This window comes from Podarcis gaigeae (genome assembly GCF_964106915.1).
Source record: "Podarcis gaigeae genome assembly, chromosome: 5".
Taxonomy (NCBI): domain Eukaryota; kingdom Metazoa; phylum Chordata; class Lepidosauria; order Squamata; family Lacertidae; genus Podarcis; species Podarcis gaigeae.
In genome coordinates, this window is record NC_139681.1 from 4,784,467 (window position 1) to 4,805,339 (window position 20,873).

A 20,873-nucleotide genomic window follows, 5' to 3' on the forward strand; every position below is an offset into this window, starting at 1 on the left:
CCTCCAGAGTTCTCTTACTCTCTGACTAACATGTTGCATTCGGACTTCCCTGCTCGCAGGGCTCAATGCCCGCAATAAAACCCTTAAATGAACATCTATTTCCTCCCAGTCAGGGTTGGTCAGAAGGGGCAAAGACAGTTGCCCCCTGCCGCCTGTTGGAGGAGAACGCGCTTCTCCTTTAAAGCTCCACTCGGGCCAGGCTGCTTGGCTTCTGCACATCACTAGAAGATTCTCCCTTGGATCTGGGGAGCGACTGCCCGGACTGGGCTGCAGGTGAGTCAGGCGACGGGAGGCGGGTCTCTGGGCGGCGCCCGGACAGGACTGCCTTTCGGGCTCGCCGGGGGGGACCACCCGCCTGCGGAAGAAGCGCGCCCCGTTGCTGGCGCGCAGCCCAAGGAAGCCGCCTGCGCCCTTTAAGAGCCGCGCGCCCGCCCGCCCAGCCGGCCTGGCGGAAGGAAGGGCTGCGCCCGGAGGAGGAGGAGGAGGAGGAGGAGGAGACGGAGACGCGGCCACAGCATGGAGGGCGACTGCGCCGACGACTACAAGGCGTTCGTGTCCCTGCACTGGCCGGCGCTGCGCGCCTCGGCGGTGCCGCCCCGCTACTGGCAGAGCCTGTGGCGCAAACTGGAGAGCGAGGTGGGCGCCGCGTGGACGGGGGAAGCGCGCGCCGGGAAGGGAAGCAGGCGGGCGGGCAAGGCTTTGGCGCAGCCTGGGGTGTCCTCCTGGGGCGGGCGGAGGCCGTAAGAGGAGCTGGATCCGGCCCACGGCACCCGGTTCTCGCCTCTTGCGGCAAAGCAGCGCGCAGGAGCTGAGCCCTCAAGGCCCCTCTCTCCCGCCTGCGCTTTCCGGCATCCAAGGGGCAGGCCGGGCCCGCGCGGCTCCGCGCCCCCGGGCAGCCCTTCCACGCCGCCCCAGTGGGCCTCGCCGTGCCCTGGGAAATGCTGCTTCATTGCATGTCCCCGAGACAGGGAGGAAAACGATGTTTCCATCCTCTTTTCCCATGCCTTGCATGGTTTTGTGAACTTCTATCATGGAGCCTCTTGCTCACTTTTTCTGTAACTAAAAAGTCCCAAACGGTGCACAGCCAGATTTTGGTAATATGGCACCCTCAGCAAGGACAAAATCTGGCCACTCCCCCCCCCCCATTTTTAAATTTTATTTTCACAATAATTCCTTTTGGTAGAGTTTCCTTTTATGGGTTCTCTCAGTAGGTTCTGTACCTGCATAAATACAGAGAGAAACCAACTGCGCCACCCTAAATCTGGCGCTGAATCCTGCAGCCTTTCTTCATAGGGGAGTTGCTTAGCTGGGAGTAATTTGGGGAGGACCTGTATCACTTGCGACTGCTTCAGCCTAAAGGATCATGGTGAATTACTAAACCAAATTTTGGGGGTAAGCATAATTGATTTAAAATTGGTTACTTCTAAGGGAGGATGCTTTGGGCTGAAATGCTAACCGTGCCCCCCTAGTTGTAAGACCCATTGAATTCAATAGGGTCTTAGGTGAGTGTTGTTGTGTTGCTTCCTTGGTGATTGGTTTTAGAATCGAAGGCTTGTTTGATCTTGCCCTTTCTGGCTTTCAAAAGAAGACTGAGAGTTGAAAGTGAGTTTAATGAAGGGGTGAGATTCCCTACCAAGTTTTTTGAGCGTTATTGGTAATTAACTTTGGGGGGGGGGAACTGTTTTGAAAGTGGCTTGTGTTTTTCTTTTTGGAGGTGGCTTAATTTTGTTCCCTGGTTCTAAATACTGCGTTTAGATGTATGTCTCTTTGATGGAACTGATGAGAGGAGCACAGAGGAGGCATTAATTCCAGTTAGGAATCATGTTGGCAGTGGAATAGAAACTTGATACCTGTGTTTATGGACAAGTGATGTCCATGTTTTTTAACCTCATTGTAAAGGCTTTAGGTAATTATGATAAAAATATAGTGGTGTTCAGCAGCTCTGTTTGGACGTACAAAGCAATTGTGCTTGTGCAAAACATGTGAAATCGGAGGGAGAATGAGAAAGAAACTAGTCGAAGAGCAGACGTGACAAAGAATTTTAAATCCCATCTGCAGAAAACTTGTTCGACTCTCTACTTTCACAGTTAACAATTCTTTCAAACACTACCGTGTTTTGAAATCAAGTGGTAAGTGTGATACTAAACATCCAGCATTTTGGCATTGTCTCAGTTAAGACGTGCAGTCAGCCAGGGATTGCCAGCCTTTGGGGACCTGTGGGCACATTTGCAAGCTGGAGACACTGTCACAGCCCCCTCCACAAAGCACACACTGCAACCTGTGCTATTGGCTACAGTAGAATGGATGAATCTTTCTTGCCAAATTTCAGCAGGCAGGGCACCAGGAGAGGCCATTGTGAGTGTGTAGGTGACCATGCCTGTTAAGTTGACAATCCCTGCCATCAACCATGGTTAAGGTAGATAAGGCTGCCATCGCGTAGCCACTTGCCTGAGTGTGGTAAGTGGGTACGCGGTGGCAGCCTTATCTACCTTGGCTTGCCGCTCTAGAGCTACATGGCTAAAGCCTTTTAAAGTCTGAGTTCTTTTAAGATCCATTTTATATAAAGAGATCATGAAGTTTGTATAGGGGTGGCCAATACTGTATAGCCCATGTAGGCTGTGTTGCCCCCTTAGCAGCAGCAGCAGCAGCAAATATGAAGTTATATCTACTAGTTGTCCCAGTTTGCAAGGACTTCTGCCAGTGTGACAGGACTGCCCCCCCCCCCAAATGCTTGGGGTGGTTAAAGCCTCATAACAGATCTGAGAGGGCATAGGAAATTCTGTTCTGGGTACAACCCATGGATTCTGCTTTTGTTTTTAACCTGTACTTGGTTGTTCTTGTCCTGTTTTAACAAGCACTGTATTTTAGTTGTTTTTAAGGGCATGTTTGTTAATCACCTTGGGATATATATGTGGAAGGCAATTCACACATGAATGAATAATAATACATGAAATGTGAGTTACTTTGGATAACCTGCCCCACCCAGTTCCTGTACTTCCCCCAGTGAAACAAGAATAAAAAACATGTTTGTTGTAGGCTTAGGTTCTTAACTTGCTTTTCTTGCTTTCCCTTATGTATTCCCCATTCAGTTTTTTCCTGCTTTATCCCAGTGTGTGTCATTGCCATGCATAGCTTATATAAATACCTTTTTGTCTGTACTTGTAAAAGCAATTCTGAGCAGTGATTTTTTTTCTGCTCCATGAGTTAATGTTTTTCACTTTGTTTATAACCTGTGGACCTTTCCATCTTACTGTGATGACTTCGGAAGAGCAATTTGACTCTTTCATGGCTCTGTAGTAGCCTAGCTTGCTTTTTAAATTGCTCCGTGTCCAACAGAATTTACCTTCTGCCTCTCCAAATACCGACCACAGTGAAAGGAAAACTTCCTCCAGAGTGCAAGACTCAAGACAATTGTGTTTTGTTTTCAACATGTCTACCTTGACGAGTTTAAGGAACTGCTCAGTATTGCAGATGATTTTTGGAGGGAATGTTTGAGTTGAGCACTCAGTTTACATGGGACTCAGTTTACATGCCAGTTAGACATTGCTCCAGAATGCTGCTGATACTCTCTGCAGCTTTACACTGTATCTGGGAATTGGAAATAAAGGACAATATGATTTTCAGATAGGGGCAGGCAAGGTTCTTCTGATCTTTTCACTAAAAAATACCCAATAGCTTCTAGGGAACACGGGATACGGTTTGAAAATCACTGCTCTGTGGTAGATTTAACTTCCTTTTAAAAATTCAGGAGGGGGCACACACTTGCAGTCAGCCAAGGAAAATTTTTCAAATAAAGATGCAAAACAAGAAATGTGGATGTCACTGCACATGTATCCTTATTTTCTAGTCTTTGGCATGTTTTTGCCATTGCGATTTTTTTAAAAAATGCTTTTGCAATCCAATGCCAACTCTTTCTAAACAATTCAACAATAGTAAGTTGCTTCTGGGGTGCCTGGTGGTTTGAGAATAGCGCATCCCCTTTAAACTGCTGAGAATCATTTTTGTCCTTCCCATTAAGTGTATATATCTGAACAGTAGGACTGTTTGCATGAGGGTTAGTTTCATATGATTAAAATGGTAGTTCTGAAAAGCAAGAAGAGTACTTTGCCATATTGGAAGCACGGTGCAATGTGAGGGACACAATCCCACTTCTTGAGCTAGCACCAGGAACCAAGTGACCAGGTTTTCTGCTAAGGCCAGCTATAATTGGTGAATCCCTGAGAAAGGCCATTCTAATGTGACTGCTGGCCATAGTTTTTTGTAATAAAACATGTTTTAACTTTTTTAAAAAATGCTGCCCTGTTAATTGACCAATCCACAGATCGCTGCAGCCCTTCTGAGTAATCAGGTTATTTTCTTAGTTTTCTATTACATGCCAGCACTTTGGTTTTATTGTTTGGCTTCCTCTTTTATAGTGGATTACTAAGTCAGTCTGCAGGTTGACACTTGATTTGCAACCTGAGAGTTGTAAGTGAATTCAAGGCTGAGGGAAAGCTGGCACAAATGAATGTGTTTTCGTGTCTCCTGCATGTATGTTAATGTATGTTCTTCATCTCCTATTGGAGTTAAAAGTGATACAGTCATACCTCGGGATGAATATACTTCGAGTTAGGCAAATTCGGGTTGCGCTCTGCAGCGACCTGGAAGTACCGGAGCGTGTTACTTCCGGGTTTCACCCCGCACACATGCGCAGACCATCAAAATGACGTCATGCGCAGAAGCGTGACACTCGCAGATGCGTGGACATGGGTTATGTTCGCTTTGGGATGCGAACGGGGCTCTGGAACGGATCCTGTTCACATCCCAAGGTACCACTGTATTGTCCAGCCGTTGTGGATGAGATAGCTTCTCAGTGGAGAGTGAACTAAATGGCAGAGATAATAAATATTGAATAACACGGCTTAAACTTCCTGCTGTTAAGATGTGAACAAAATTAGTATTATTTAAAAAAACAGTGTTTTCAGAGATTTGTGACAAGTTCTAGGTGCTAACCATGATCCCTCTGCTGCCTCACTAATATCTAAGACAAGCACTTGTGTATTCAGTGTTGGTGTGGTATATTAAATAAGGAGCATGCAAGTTGCATGTAAATGGCCGAAACCATTCTCTAAGCCCCAAAAGCTACTTTGGGATGAAGGAAGAGGGAGGGGAAAGGTTCTTGAAGAAGAAGAAGAAGAAGAAGAAGAAGAAGAAGAAGAAGAAGAAGAAGAAGAGGAGTAGTTTGGATTTGATATCCCGCCTTTCACTCCCTTTAAGGAGTCTCAAAGCAGCTAACATTCTCCTTTCCCTTCCTTCCCCACAACAAACACTCTGTGAGGTGAGTGGGGCTGAGAGACTTCAGAGAAGTGTGACTGGCCCAAGGTCACCCAGCAGTTGCATGTGGAGGAGCGGAGATGCAAACCCGGTTCCCCAGATTACGAGACAACTGCTCTTAACCACTACACCACACTGGCTCTCATTTACCTGGCAGTCGTTTCTCCAGCTTTACCAAGGCTCCAGCAGAACTTTTTGAATGTTGTGAAGGGAGGAGACTTGGGATGATTTGGAGCAGAAAAAGGACAAGTAAGAGCAGGTTTAAGTCCCTTTTGCTTCCCCTGATTCTCTACTCTAAATCCTCACCTCCCAAAGCAGATCTTTTTTAAAAAAAGAGGGCTTTGTTAAATATGCTTGAAAGGAACAAGTATTTAGCCCCAAAGAACAAGAATGAGTAAATCTCTGAACCCTGAACTCTGGAGCCATTATTTTCTCAGCACCACCTGCAATGTACGGATAAGGATACTGACCATCCTTACAATGGGGTAGTGAAATACATTCCCAAATACAGGTGTCTCTCCACTTACAGACTTAAACTCACTGTACTATGTAGTTCACTGGAATAATATAGTGGTGAACTCCTACTTGATGCTTAACTTTAAACGCTTTTTTTTAAATACCATGCTCAGTCCACTGGGTCTAGTTTAAGGCTTTGCCCCTTCATCCTTGTTTACAATTTCAGGTGTTTGATGCTGGGGAGTATTTTGGGATAATGCAAGTGGAGGAGGTGGAAGAGGAAGATGATGGCGATGAAGAACTTGAGGGAGAACTGAAAAAGAATTCAAATCCTGGAAATGAACTCTGCTACAAAGTGATAGTGACAAACGAAATGGGACTTCAGGCGGCAAATTCTAACAGGTGAGTCATTATTCTGAAGCCAACCTGAATGTTGTGTTTGCAGGGTGCCCTTATGCTCATGAGCTTTACAAAGTATGAGAAGATAGGTCCCTGCCCTGAAGGGCTTACAATATATGCCAGGCATAGGCAAACTCGGCCCTCCAGATGTTTTTTAGGACTACAACTCCCATCATCCCTGACCACTGGTCCTGTTAGCTAGGGATGATGGTAGTTGTAGTCCCAAAACATCTGGAGGGCCGAGTTTGCCTATGCCTGATATATGCTATCCTTGGAGCAATACAAGCAAGACAGCAGAGCAAGAAGAGGCAACAGAAGGCGCACAGGTAGATCGTGCAGTTATTTAGTTACGTGTGCTTGGAGTTAGTTACAATATGGGGGATTCTGGGATGGTTCTGAAGGATCTACAGAGAAGGTCGGTTTTGAGGAGAGATTTGATGGAAGAAAAAGAGGTGCCTTCGGGTATTCTGGAAGGCAGTTCCAAGCATATGTAGCAGGAAGGGAGAAAGGAGAGAGGTTATTTTTGGGAAGCAAAAGAGTACAGTTAAGGCCATGGAGGGTTTTGAAGGTAAATATAAGACGCCTGTCAAGATCCGGCAGCAGGCAGGAGAGTTATGGATGAATGTTGCATGGCCAAAGCAGCAAGAGAGATGAATAGTTTTGGCAGGAGAGTGCTGATGGCATCAAAGATGGCAAGGTGGAATGGGAGAGGGGGGGGGAGGTGGCAGTAGTTGCAGTAAGAGGTGACCATGGCGTCAGCAGTTTTAATTTGGACTGTTATTAGGGCAGAGTTTTAGAATGTCTTGTCTATAGTCATCATCATGAACTGCCTGCCTCATCATGTGTACCTGTGTTCTGTGTTTTGCTCTTAACCTGGCCTGTCTTGCCTTCAAAGCATTTTTCTCATTGACCATGCCTGGACGTACCGCATTGAACATGCCCGCCAGCAGCTTCTGCAGGTCCCTGGTCTGCTTCACAGAATGGCCAACCTGATGGGAATAGACTTCCATGGAGAAGTGCCGGATGAGAGAGCTGTCACTCAGGTCTTGGAGGAAATGTGGAAATACAACCAGACCTATCAGCTGTCACATGGGGTATGGCCGTAGTAGGAAAGCTGAAACTCACACTGGGGTCTAGCTATAAAATTAAGAGGTTGTGAACAAGCATTTTCCGGGTGCAAATGAATGATACTTGACATCACAGGCACAGATTTAGCACTTTCTCCTTCTGCTTAATTTGTTGAAATGGAGAACTAGTTGGGTATCATCTGCTTATTAAAGACACCCCACCCCAAACCTCTGAACAACCTCACTCAGCCTTTTATGTAGATATGAATAACATGGGGCAACACCAGAGCCTGTGAGACTCCACAGCGTAACTGCCAAGGAGTCGAGCAGCAGTCCTGCAGAAACACCCCCAAAGTCAGATGTTACAGTCATTTTTATAATACATGACTGAGTTTGTTCTTCTTGTGCAGACTGCAGAGGAGAAGGTCCCTGTATGGTACATTATGGATGAATTTGGATCCCGAATCCAGCATTCAGATGAGCCCACTTTTGCAACAGCCCCCTTATTTTACATGCGGCAACAAATTGCTTATACGGTTCTCTGGCCCTTAAGGGACCTTGAGACTGGAGGTAAGTGTATCTGTGCACTAGGTGTGCTATCTGGGTAAGTCAGTATTCTCTTTGCCTATAAGACATCCATGCAAGACGCTTCTGCGTTGTTGTTTTTTAAGAGCAGAGGGTGATGAAAAGGATCTGGCGACTGTGCCGAATCCTGAGCTTCCCTATGGACCACTTATCGGTGCAGCTACCCAACTCTCAGTTTCGTAACGTTACCATGATTTCAGGTGACCCAACTTCAAAGGAACTTCAAGCTGGGTTACGGAAGAAGATCCCTGCCAAAAATGGGACTCGTAGGCTCCCCTTTGGAAGGGATCTGCTGTTCTTGGGGAGCTGCTGATTGGGAACTCCCTAGTGTAGTTGATACCAGCAGAGTTTCCTATCAGTATTGATCAGTTGATGATTTCAGCAGGTGGCCATGACTTGGGGAAAGCAGTCTTGCAAGCCAAATCAAGCCTACATTGGCCCAGTGACTGTTTCAGAGGACGGGCGAATTAATAGTTGAGGTTATGTTGTGATTTTTTGTTTGTTTTAAATGTATGGAAATTTTCTGCAATTTTTATTAATCTCCGTTTATGCATAGCTATTGCATATTCATAGCGACAACACTGAGTTGATAACAAGTGTACAAAGAATACCTACAACTTTTCATTTTCTTACAGAGGAAGTGACCCGTGACTTTGCCTATGGGGAAACTGATCGCTTAATCAGGAGGTGTCGACTGTTGCCATGGCTACCCGATGATGTTTTGGAGATCAACTCTTTTACTGCAGAGCCATCAGATGATCACTACCAGGTACAATTTTTTTATCTTTAACCGGATTGGTTTGTTACAGATAACTACTGTAACTTGCTATCGGTATCAACTATTTCTGCACTTATCTGTTATACACATAGGCTCCATTACTACTCACCAGAAGTAAAATTAAAATACTGGGGACTAAGGCCAATCTCCTGACCATAGTTATATCGGCCATGAAGGGGGGAGCAGGAAAAAACTTAAACACGTAGCAGAGATTCAGAAAAATAGACCAGAGGCAATTGTACTTCATCCATCAGAGCTTTTACTTGCTACTGAAGCCAAATGAGCATAATGGTCACAAATCCAGAATATAAGAAATCCAGTTGCAGCACTTACAATAAAACTTACAAACTTATAACAAGACTAAACCTTAACACTAGCATACAAAAAACAGAACACAAGAACAAAGAGAGATAAAGAGAGAGAGACCCAGGCTCCTCCTGGCCTGACTATTATAGTCAGCACGACCTTGACAGAAAGGATAACAAAGCCAGCTTAAACCAGCTGTACTCAGCTTCCCAGCAGAAATAACCCAAACAGAAACCACCTTCCTGTTTCTTTCACATAGAAAGAAAACTTTCTTTCACAAAGAGAAGAAACCTTCTATATAACCCTCTTGAACTAATCAGAACAGGAAAGGTCTCTACACATCAGATCAATACTAAGAAATGCAATAAGAAATGCAAACTGACAAGTTAAGAGGTGGGGGGCTCACACGTCCCCTTCTTCACGGACTTATATGACGTAGCATTATGCAGACGTGCGGTTTGTTTACATCTGTTCTTAAATTTGTTTTAGATATTTTATTGCCCTGTGTTGTTTTTAGATCCCTTTTAATACTTCGAATGTGTTTTTATTTTATTTTTAGTGTGTGTGTTTTTAATTACAGAGGTGTTTGCCTTCTTGTCTCTTTTAAAAGAAAGAAGGTGGGTGGTAAATTTAATAAAGGAATAATAAATAAGTTGCATCTCCACTGGTGCTAATCCAGTTGTGTACATTGTTGCGCCATACTCAGTGCAAACTACAGAAGGGAGAAGGTTTGCAGAACTCTCACTCTCCCAACCATTGTTCGGAGACCGCTAGCATTATAGCTGCATGAGGTGTAACAGCTTTATAGGTTCAGAAAAACGCTTGGGGAAAATAACTGCTGGGATGATATACTTCAGACGGCTGGTTTAGGATTGCATTTGTGTGTTGAGTCCACACACAACGTCCTCGGTGCTCATTGAAAACTAGTGCAGGTCTGAGAGAATGTCTGGTTTAGTATTCATTCTTTATTCTGCTAGTTATCCATGTGCAGGGAGACATTTACATGAGAAAGCATTTAAATGTGTGGTTTCCCTACTTGGACCAATCCCAGAAGGGTTCTGAAGTTGTTATTGATTAATTGTTATTTAATACTCAGCATTTAAATCACAAAATGCTGGTGACCTTTCTCCCTAGGACTGGAGTGAGGCAACTGTAGCCCCCCCCCCAAGTGGTTGAGCTCCAACTTCCATCAGCCGCAAACACAATTAAGAGTCGGGGATGACAGATGTTCAGCAACATCTGGAGGGCTGCAGGCTCACCACCCCAGTATTCCTGCCATAGAGGGTACCTAGACTTATTATAAAAAAATACAATACTAGGAAGAATGTGGGGGGACGACAGTAAAACTCAGGTTACAAGAGTGATTCCCAGGTAAGTATTTCAGTACAAAAATTAAAGCAGTAACGACAAGGAACTTGCTTCTGGTGTGAATGTTGACAGCAGGTTGTTCAAAGAAATTCATTGTCCATTTCTGGCCTATTTCATCTTTCTGTGATTTAGCTAGCTATATGTGTCAAATAAGAAACTCCTCAGAGTTCCAAAACATTTTTTTTTAAATAGTGATGAAAATAACTTTCTTGAAGGGCTTCATGAAGTGCAAATTACTACACTTATTATTGTTGTTTAGTCAAGTCCGACTCTTCGTGATCCCATGGACCAGAGCACACCAGGCACTCCTGTCTTCCACTGCCTCCCGCAGTTTGGTCAAACTCATGTTGGTAGCATTGAGAACACTGTCCAACCATCTCGTCCTCTGTCATCCCCTTCTCCTTGTGCCCTCCATCTTTCCCAGCATCAGGGTCTTTTCCAGGGAGTCTTCTCTTCTCATGAGGTGGCCAAAGTATTGGAGCCTCAGCTTCAGGATCTGTCCTTCCAGTGAGCACTCAGGGCTGATTTCCTTAAGAATGGATAGGTTTGATCTTCTTACATTCAAGGGAGTCTCAAGAGTCTCCTCCAGCACCAAACTGCTAAATAATCCAAGCAAAATTTGTCTGACTGGTTTTTATACAGCTTGATAGAGTTGGAAGAGGGTGGATTGAGTGAGAGAGGAACTAGATGAACAAGGAATTTAACTGAGGTGTTATGTCAAAATTGATCTTTGAGTTTCTGACTTCTGCGCTTTGCTACATTTCAGTAGGACTCACCTTCTGAGTCAACACATATAGTGATGTCAGCCTGCAAGTTGTCCTCACCACGATTGAAACTGTTGTGTGTTCTACAGTATAAATTATCTTCATAACACTCATGGTGTTTTCTGTTTCAGGCCATCTTAAGTGAGAACAAGGAGACACTTCCTATTCCAATAAAGCTTCCTGTTTATGATAAGAATAAAATCTTCAAGTACGTATTTCCAAATGGTGTGTTTTGCAATAAACGTATGACTTCTGTGGGTGGTTTTCCAGCAGTGGAGAATTAGCTCCATTTATTGTATACTGTGACATTTAGCCCTGGATTCTGCTGCCTATATAGGAGAAGTTCAATGTGATGCAGAAAAGAGAGGAATAATGTTGCTTTCAAATAATTGTAGTGGATGAGTTTGTGTAAAATTGTAGAGATTATAGGTTGTTTATGTGAATCTTCATGTCCAACCCTGGGGAGAATAATAACAAGAAGCTAATGCATTTTAAAGAGAGGCTACTATATCAGTAAGGAATACTGTACTAGCAAGAGAACCATTTTAATTCTTGCAGTAAAAACAAGGGAGAAGATGAGTCATTGCAGAGAAAGGAAAACATTACTAAGCCTGCAAAGTTCGGTGTGTTTGTTCTGCAGGAGGGGTGCCAATGTTTTGCTTCCTAGTTAACTGAAAAAACAGCAACAATGAGAGAGCAGGTTTTTCGAATACACAACTATGGGTGTTTGCTTCTAAGTAGAAATATAGTATGTTTGGATAGTGGCCTAGCAAGCCGCTGTTGTAGCATGCCAGAAGGTCTTTTTCCTTCACTCTGTTTGGAAATCTGTATTCCCTTTTCACAGCTGTTAAGTGGTATGTGCTAGATTGAGTTAATGCAAATCCATCTCTCTTCTCTCCATCGCACAGGCATTCTTGTACATTTTGAGGAAAGAAGTGTTTTTGCCTAAATGCATGTGTGTTTTTCAAAGACTGAGTACAGGTTGTTAGATTTTAATGGCAAGATTTTTATAGAGGCATGACTGTATTCTTCTAAATAGACTAGAGACCTATTTGCACATTGCACTAAGTCATAATTTATTTTCAACAATGGCATTTTATTTTATTTTATTTTATTTATATACCACCCTTCATCAAAGGATCCCTGGGTACTTCACAGAATAAAATACAAGATAAAACACAAGTAAATAATTAAACCAAAACAACAAACCCCGCCCCCCAGGTACATTTGTGAACATGCTTCCCAGGCCCTTGGGCAGCTTCCCCTGTCCCATGGTTTGTCATATTGTCCAAAGTTTGTTTGTTTGTTTGTTTGTTTGTTTGTTTGTTTGTAACAAACCCCAAGAGGGGAAACAGAAATAGGCCATGGTTTCTTATTGTGCTATAAGGAACACTTGGGGGACAACACATTCATGGTGAAGTCATGTTTAAAACAAACTATTGCTTAATATGACATGCACACTAGTTTACTGTTTTGGCTAAGAACAAGTAGAAAATCTAGTGAACTTTCCTTGTTTTGATGATGTGATATTGTGAGCAATGTGATCTCATGTTAAATTTCCAGTAACATATTTCTGCTATTCGATGAAGGTGGTACTTACATTCTTACTGGGGCCTCAATTCTTGGTTCCAAACTCAGCGATTCCAAAAGTGACTTTTAGGTTTATTTAAATAAGCAGCTACCTTTTGGATAAGAATTTTTTTGAACGGTATTATCTAGGTACAACTGGCAGGTGTTGTTGCTTTCATATTATCCCAGCACATATTATGCCCCAACTTTTTAAAATTGGTTTAACATCTTGCCTAATAAAGAGTCCTGGGGAAAACAAAAGCTTGCTCGCTCTTTTGTGACATTTTGGTTAGTCTCTACTCCATACTGTGGGTTTTGCATCCAGGTAGGGTAATGGTGAATTTTGAAATCGTGTTTGTGTATGTATGTATGTATGTATGTATGTATGTATGTATATGTATGGATACTGGTGATTTTTTATTGCTGTTTTAAATTGATAGTGTTGTATATTTGATTCTCATAATGATAAAGGTTGGCATATAGATGTGTCAATAAATACGTTTCTATAATTGTCTAGAAAAGACAAGAAGGGGTTCCTGGCTTGGGTTGCAGGGTCTGTGGGGGCTGAAAAGTCTCACAAGTTGGCCCTTTCCCTAGTGCCAATGCAATACTTCTCAGGAACTTCAACAACGCTATTTATTAGAGTCTCCATATGCCTCCCTCCTGAGAGCTTCTTTCATATATTTTCTTCCTCTCTCCCCCCCCCCTTTTTTTTTAAACCAGAGTTTACACAGACCTCCAACAGGTCCTTCAGAATCTGACTCACCCCCGTTTTGAATTTACGGACTCTGAGCAAGAAGCTGACATTCTCTACAACTTCTCTCACTTCAAAGATTTCAGGTTACACAGCTATTTCCCTGCAAGTAACAATTTTTCTTACCTGCTCAATATGCATATATTCGGCTGTGCAGCTCTCTGTTTTTAAATGCATTCCTTGTCTTGTAGGAAACTGAGTGAGGAAAGGCCTCATGTGATGCTGAATCAGTTTCCTTGCGAGAACCTCTTGACCGTGAAGGATTGTCTGGCATCCATCTCAAGGCGCATTGGGGGCTCAGAGGGGCCAAAATGGCTGCCCCGCACCTTTAACCTTCATACAGAATTACCACAGTTCATCAGTTACTTTAAGCAGCGCGAAAGGAGGTGAGTCCAGCTCGCTTCTTGCACAGAAATAACAATTTGCATCTGTAGTCGGTATCCCTACTTTTATATGCCAAGATAAAGTGCAATAGTGGCTGAAATAGTGGAAACTATAGTGGAATCCCAAGGGTGGCGCTGTGGGTTAAACCAGAGCCTAGGGCTTGCCAATCAGAAGGTTGGCGGTTCAGATCCCTGAGACAGGGTGAGCTCCTGTTGTTTGGTCCCAGCTCCTGCCAACCTAGCAGTTCAAAAGCACAAAGTGCAAGTAGATAAATAGGTACTGCTCTGGCAGGTGTCCTTGCTGCGGGATCACATCTATCCAGTGCTTTACCAACTGCACTGGCTCCCAGTGGAGTATAGGGTCGGGTTTAAGGCACTGATTTTCACCTTTAAAGCCCTATGCGGCCTAGGACCCATGTACCTACGGGACCGCCTCTCTTGGTATGCCCCACGGAGGGCCTTAAGTCCACAAATAACAACACTTTGGAGGTCCCGAGCCTCAAGGAGGTTAGATTGGTTTCAACTAGGGCCAGGGCCTTTTCAGCACTGGCCCCGATCTGGTGGAACGCTCTGTCACAAGAGACTAGGGCCCTGTGGGACTTGACATCTTTCCGCAGGGCCTGCAAGACAGAGCTATTCCGCCTGGTCTTTGGTTTGGACTCAGTCCGACCCTTATGTTTCCCTCCCCTTAGGGTCTTGATTTATCAACTATTTTAAAATGAGGTTGCACTTTAAATTGCATTTTAACCTGTATTTTTTAAAAATAAATTCCTATTATGTTTTTACTGTGATTTTATTGGTGTTAGCTGCCCTGAGCTCTGGCTGGGGAGGGCGGGGTATAAATAAAATTTATTAGTAGTAGTAGTAGTAGTAACCAGCGTTTCCGTGCGCTGCTCTGGTTCGCCAGAAGCAGGTTAGTCATGCTGGCCACATGACCCGGAAGCTGTACGCCAGCTCCCTCAGCCAATAAAGCGAGATGAGCCTCGCAACCCCAGATTTGGTCACGACTGGACCTAATGGTCAGGGGTCCCTTTACCTTTACCTTTATAGTGGAATTCCACCCTCTTTGTCTGCTCTGGCTCTCTGGGTCACCCCTGTGGGAATCACGTAACTGGGGGTGAGGGAGACGTAAGAGGTGGAATGAAACCCCCTCCACCCAGGGCTTTGCTCTGGCCTCATCTGTTGCTGGCATGCAGATGCACCCTCAAAGTAATGTGGCACCAGAAAGGGAAAAGTGACCTTCCCTTCGTACTCCTGAACGAAAGCTTTTAGTACTTAGTTACTTGAGAGGGCCAGTTTTAATTAGGGAGAACAACTTTTAATTGCTGGCTCTAAGAGTAGAGGAGTGTCCTGTAATGGAAAGGTGGATCCCTTTTCCTAACCATGAGTGGCAGCCTTTATGTGTTGCATTGTGATTAATACTTCTTCGGTATCTCTAAAAACAAAACAAAAAAACCTAAGCTGAGAAACACATAAATTTTGGCAATGTGTAGATGTATCTCAGTTCAGCTTGCTTGTTAAAAGGCTGAAAACTTCTAATTGATTTGATCAGTTTTGTTTTTATAGTTACTTACTTTAATGGCCTCACATTCTCTGTATGATGTATAGTAAAAAGCAAGAGGAGTAGGTGGCGCTGTGGTCTAAATCACTGAGCCTCTTGGCTTGCCGATCAGAAGGTTGGCAGTTTGAATCCACGCAACAGGGTGAGCTCCCGTTGCTCTGTCTCAGCTTCTGCCGACCTAGCAGTTCAAAAGCAAACCAGTGCGAGTAGGTAGTGCTGTGGTGGGAAGGTAAAGGGCGTTTCTGTGCGCTCTGGCACTCGTCATGGTCCTCCGTGCGCCAGAAGTGGTTTAGTCATGCTGACCACATGACCCGGAAAGCTGTCTGTGGACCAACAGTAAGAAGTTGAACAGCACTGTTACTTTATTTATTTCTGTGCTCAAATTCACATAACACAGGGAGAACTAAATCAGATGATAGTCTCAGTTTAAACCAATATAATATAATCATTGGGTGTAAAGAGGGCTGCCTAACTTGTGGTCCACACAGCCCACCTGCTATGCCTGTTGCATAGCTTGATGAACCCATTTCTGTTGGGCATCTTTCATCCATTTGTGCTCTGTGCCTCTTCCGTTGGGCATCTCTTGATCAAAGAGGAAATGAGGAGGACTAAGCAGAACATGCATTTGTCTTGGTGAATCACTAGTTGTGCAGCCCAGGGGAGAGTATTCTTGTCTGGGAATGTTTGCATTCAAATATGCAATGGACAAACGCCTGCTCTTTCCTTCCTTCCTTGGGCCCATTGCAGGGAAGAGGACAACCACTGGATATGCAAACCGTGGAACTTGGCCAGGAGCCTGGACACCCACATCACAAAGAGCCTTAACAACATCATCAGGCAGAGAGAGAGCATCCCTAAGGTCAGAGCAAAATGGGTCTTTGTAGCATAGCTTCTTATTCCCTGGAGCATCTCACTGTCGTTTTCCTTTTACATTTAAAAAGGTTCTCGATGTCTTTGCTGTGACGTGATCTTCGTTGTTCATGTTAAACTTGCATACAATGTTTAGCAGTGGTCATTGCATTACAACATTTGAAGTGTTTTTCCAGTGGCTTCTTTCAGCCCATATGTCTGTACATTTTTGACGGTAATAAACATTGGATAATTGCCACTTCATCCCTTAGCTACCACACTGTTTGCTGAGAAGTAAGATACCACTTAGGTATAAACATCAAGAAGTGTTTTGCTCCTTCTTCCTAGACTGGTTATTCAGTTTACAGCATTAAATTTTTAATGCACACCTTTTTCAACTCAAGTATCTAAGTACCCTTTTGCAGCCCAAGGCAACCAGGTAATCTTACATCAAATTGTTTTCATAATTTCTGGTGATACTTGGTGATATGTTCAGTTTGTTCCTTAGAATCGTAAGTTCTTTTTAAGTGCAGTGAGGAAATCACTTTTGAGTCAAAACTACATGAAATTCTAGCATAGAATCATAGAATTGTATAGTTGGAAGGGCCCCCAGGACCATACAATCTCACCCCCTGCAAGGCAGGAATCGTAAGAATCCATGGCAGATGGCCATCCAACCTCTGATTGAAAACCTCCAAGGAAGGAGAGTCTCCCACCTCCTGAGGGAGACTGTTCCACTGTTGAACAGCTCTTGCTGTCAGAAAGTTCTTCCTGATCTTTAGTCAGAATCTCCTTTCTTGTAACTTGAAGCCCTTGGTTCGAGTCCTACCCTCCGGAGCAGGAGAATACAAGTTTTCTCCATCTTCCATTTGACAGCCCTTTGGATATTTGAAGATGGCTATTATATCTCATCTCAGTCTCCTCTCTTCCAGGCTAAACAGACCCATTTCCCTCAACTGTTCCTCATAAGGCTTGGTTTCCAGATGCTTTGCTTGCTTTGATAAAAAGCAGAACAGCAGCTTAAAGGAAAACAAAACTGAATAAAGGAAAGCACATTCTTTTTTTATTTATAAGCCGTCTATGCCTGAAAAGAGGCAGGTCTACATTTGGCAGGTCCATTGTGGGGTGAGGAGATTGGATACTCTCACTGTTGTGTGTGCAGCACCTTCACTTTGCTTTTAGTGGTTGATCTCACAATTATTCTTAATCGTGTTGCAGTTTTTTACACGGCTTGTAATTGCAAGCTGCTTTGAGGGCCCAACATTGGCCAGAAGGATAGGTACAAATATAAGTACAAAGTTGAAATTGTCTGACCTGGGGTTTCTTATTCTTCTGTCTTCAGGTGGTATCCAAGTACATTGAGAACCCAGTCTTGTTCTTTCTTGAAGATGTGGGATTAGTTAAATTTGACATCCGTTACATTGTGTTGTTGCGATCAGTTAAGCCACTCCGACTGTATGTTTATGATGTGTTTTGGCTACGGTTCTCAAATAGGTAAGAAGGCAGCTTCTACCATGCATTGAGAAGGGTTGGACTTGTGGCATTGCTGAATTTCATGAAGAATGAATGTTGTATTTCATCCATTTTTCCTTTTCAGAGCATTTTCACTTGATGACTTGGATGATTATGAGAAGCACTTTACGGTCATGAATTATGCTTCTGGAGTCTCGTTAAAACAGGTGAGTAAATTATACAGGAAAAGGAGAGCTTGGTGGACCAGATGGTGTGATGGGTTGGACTGTGGCCCACCAGCCCCTGACTCCCGTTAGCCCAGTGGCTTGGCTTTGCTGCATGGTTGTTTGGCACCGTGGGCTTCTTGGGGAATTAAGGGTGGGATAGAATTGTAATAAACAACAAATTACAGTCGTACCTTGGATCCAGAACGCCTTAGTACTCATCCGTTTTGGCTTCCGAACGCCGTAACCCCGGAAGTGAGTGTTCCAGTTTGCGAATGTTCTTTGGAAGCTGAACATCTGATGCAGCTTCCGATTCCGTGCAGGAAGCACCTGCAGCCAATCAGAAGCCGCGCCTTGGTTGTCAAACATTTTCGGAAGTTGAATGGACTTCCGGAACGGATTCCATTCAACAACCAAAGTATGACTGTAATGATAAATCTGAGGCCACCTTCTGCAACAACCTTACCAAAGCTAACTAAACGCATATGAATTATTTGGGGGGGGGGGCACCTGGAAACGCCCATAGGCTGCCTGGAGCAAACGCAGGATTATAAATGCAATACCCGGCCACTGCAACTGCACCCATGAGGCAGCAGCGAGGGCTCAGGTGAAGCTGTGGCAAGGCCGGTAGTGGCACAATGACAGGGCGGATCTGGCACCTGGGGCTAATCACTTCGCCCTCCTTCATGCAAGCACCAGCCTTGCTTTTCACCTATTTAATGGAGCCTTATGTGAGCCTCCATATTTCCAGGGAAGGGATTTCCAAATCCCATCAGCCCCAGTTGACAAGAGTGATGGGCCTATATTGTTGGAGTGCAGGTTCCCCATCTCTGGAGTTCACCCTCTGCCTTCTGAGGCTGACAGTTTCCCTTGGAGACTTAAGTTTTATTGGCTCTTACGACAAGAGTATTCAGAATGGGGTGTGGGATAGAAAGCAGCCTTCAAATATGGACGTAAAATTGCAAGAACTGGAGCCTAACCTGTAGAGGTGTTGACAGGAGGACAGAGGTGAAGTTTCGTGATCATGCTTAAAAGAATACCTTGCTAACCAAATGGTCTCTTCTTTTTCAGATCCACTATGATGAATTTATCCCTCTCTTTGAGAAACAGTATCCTGAGTATTCTTGGAAATCTGTGCAAGTAAGGCACCTGTGATTCAGTAATTTATTTATTTTTCTTCTAGTGGTAAAAAATTACCAGAGTTTAATTTTTCTGCCATAGATTACGTTATTATGATGATTATGTCTCTCACACAAAGGTCATTACTCCATAAAATGGGCCACAGGTGGTTCTAATTATATGTACTGAGATTATTTCCCCCCTATGGCTTCAGTAGTGGTTCAAGATTTCACATGGTTGCATCCTGTGTCTAGTGCTAATTTGGCAGGAATAGTCATCAGTAAGGTCGCTTAGACTCAATCACTGCCTCCCTTTCAAATGCTTCTGTTATTATTTGACAAATGTTTGAGTTGAGCAATAGCAAGGAGTCTCAGCTTAGTCCGAGAGCCTAATGCTTTGTGTGAAACGGGTCTGGGTTTCATTCCCCGCCATCTCCAGTCAAATTACCTCAGGAAATAATGTTAAAGTTTGTTGCTCTTACACCTGCATTTATTGTAAATGTGACTTTTTGTTGTTGCCAGGACGATATTTTCAAGGCATTTGCTGAACTCTTCCAAGCTGCTTGTGCAAAGCCTGCACCGTTTGGCATCTGTGATTATCCATCCTCAAGAGCCGTTTATGCCATTGACCTGATGCTTAAGTGGGATACATCCAGCAACGGTAATTTCTTCTTCTGACTTGTCCTTTTTGTCCTCCATATTTTTAGGGCTCTTCTGAAATTTGGGAAACCAGAAAAGAGATTTAATTGCTTTTATTAGTGGCCATTATAGCTTTGGTGGGATTGCCTTTAAAGGGGTCGCTTTTTGGACAAAGGCCTTTTCACTTATAAATGGAAAGATACTGCAGCATTTCAGAGCAGGGAGTCTTCAAACTTTGTGTGCAAAGGGGTGCATACTGAAAAAGTTCTTCACTCCCCGCTGAAAGGGTCTCCTGGAGTGCAAGTGAATAAATTGGGATGTGCAGCAGGTGGGAAGCTTTCCTTCTCTGCCTGGCCCTCCTCTCTGGGCAACCACCCACCACCCCTGCCACTTGGAGAAGTTCCCATCTCTCGGTGCCTTTGGGCCTCCTCCTCTCCCTCCAGCAGGAGGGCTCCTCTTAAGGGTCCTCTGAGAGCTGTCCAAGGTGCTATGCCAAGTGCTAAGGGTAAGAGGAGAAAGTGTGTTCCGTGTTGGGGAAGCCTCTTTGTGTTTTAACATGTGTATCTCAATAAAACTACGTGATCGCTGTCTGTCTTCTAGGCAAACGGTTTATGCAGCCTCAGATTCTGGAGGTGAATTTTAACCCTGACTGCGACAGAGCCTGCAGGTATCACCCGACTTTCTTCAACGATGTCTTCAGTGCCCTCTTCCTGGATGAAGCCAAGGATTGCCATGTGACTGCCATTGTCTAGGGCTTGTCTTGGCTATTTTGCGCTTCCCAGTGAGATGCTTATAATTTCAGTTCTATGAGCTGCTTATGCAAGAATCTTTCCTGTACTAGCAATCAAGACAGAAATCTACTCAATCAGGTGGAACATGCATATAATGTGCTTGTAAGCAGTTGTCTGGGTTGCCTTAAAAAAAACCCTTTTTTTTACTTTCTTGCCTGTCTCAATTACTTTATCGCTAGTTCACTTTCACAAAGTGTATGTTTTTATTGCATTCTGATGCTCACAGAAGTGCAGTATCAATTTATTATTTTTTTCTCAGTAGTTGGTATATTTTGTTGGTTACAAAGAAGTATCCGTACAGCTTTTCCCTATGTCCTTTGTGTTTTTATAACCTGCTGCAGATTTACTGAGGCCATTGTTTTTCTTAAGACCATTGTGCTCCCGCATCTTTAAAGGCTTTGTTTTACAAATGAACATGAAGCAAATTATTTGAAAGCCATAGCTGGCTCCTATGCCTGCAGAATTTCAATAAACTATGTCCCCACAAATACCAGAAA

General features: G+C 43.9%; 1 protein-coding gene across 2 annotated transcripts; it reads left to right on the forward strand.

Moving 5' to 3' along the window:
* Positions 1 to 297: 297 nt before the first annotated feature.
* TTLL12 (tubulin tyrosine ligase like 12) lies at positions 298 to 20,873 on the forward strand. Of its 2 annotated transcripts, none has more exons than XM_083738763.1 (14): positions 298 to 636; positions 5,996 to 6,171; positions 7,064 to 7,262; positions 7,646 to 7,805; positions 8,456 to 8,589; positions 11,168 to 11,244; positions 13,329 to 13,445; positions 13,551 to 13,745; positions 16,051 to 16,162; positions 17,495 to 17,646; positions 17,750 to 17,831; positions 18,900 to 18,968; positions 19,469 to 19,607; positions 20,186 to 20,873. In XM_083738763.1, exons 1-14 carry the CDS (start codon positions 517 to 519, stop codon positions 20,335 to 20,337), a joined length of 1,884 nt encoding a protein of 627 aa, XP_083594889.1. In that variant the 5' UTR covers positions 298 to 516; the 3' UTR covers positions 20,338 to 20,873. The 2 variants fall into 2 exon arrangements, with proteins under 2 accessions (XP_083594889.1, XP_083594890.1); XM_083738764.1 differs by lacking the exon at positions 298 to 636 and adding an exon at positions 691 to 1,392.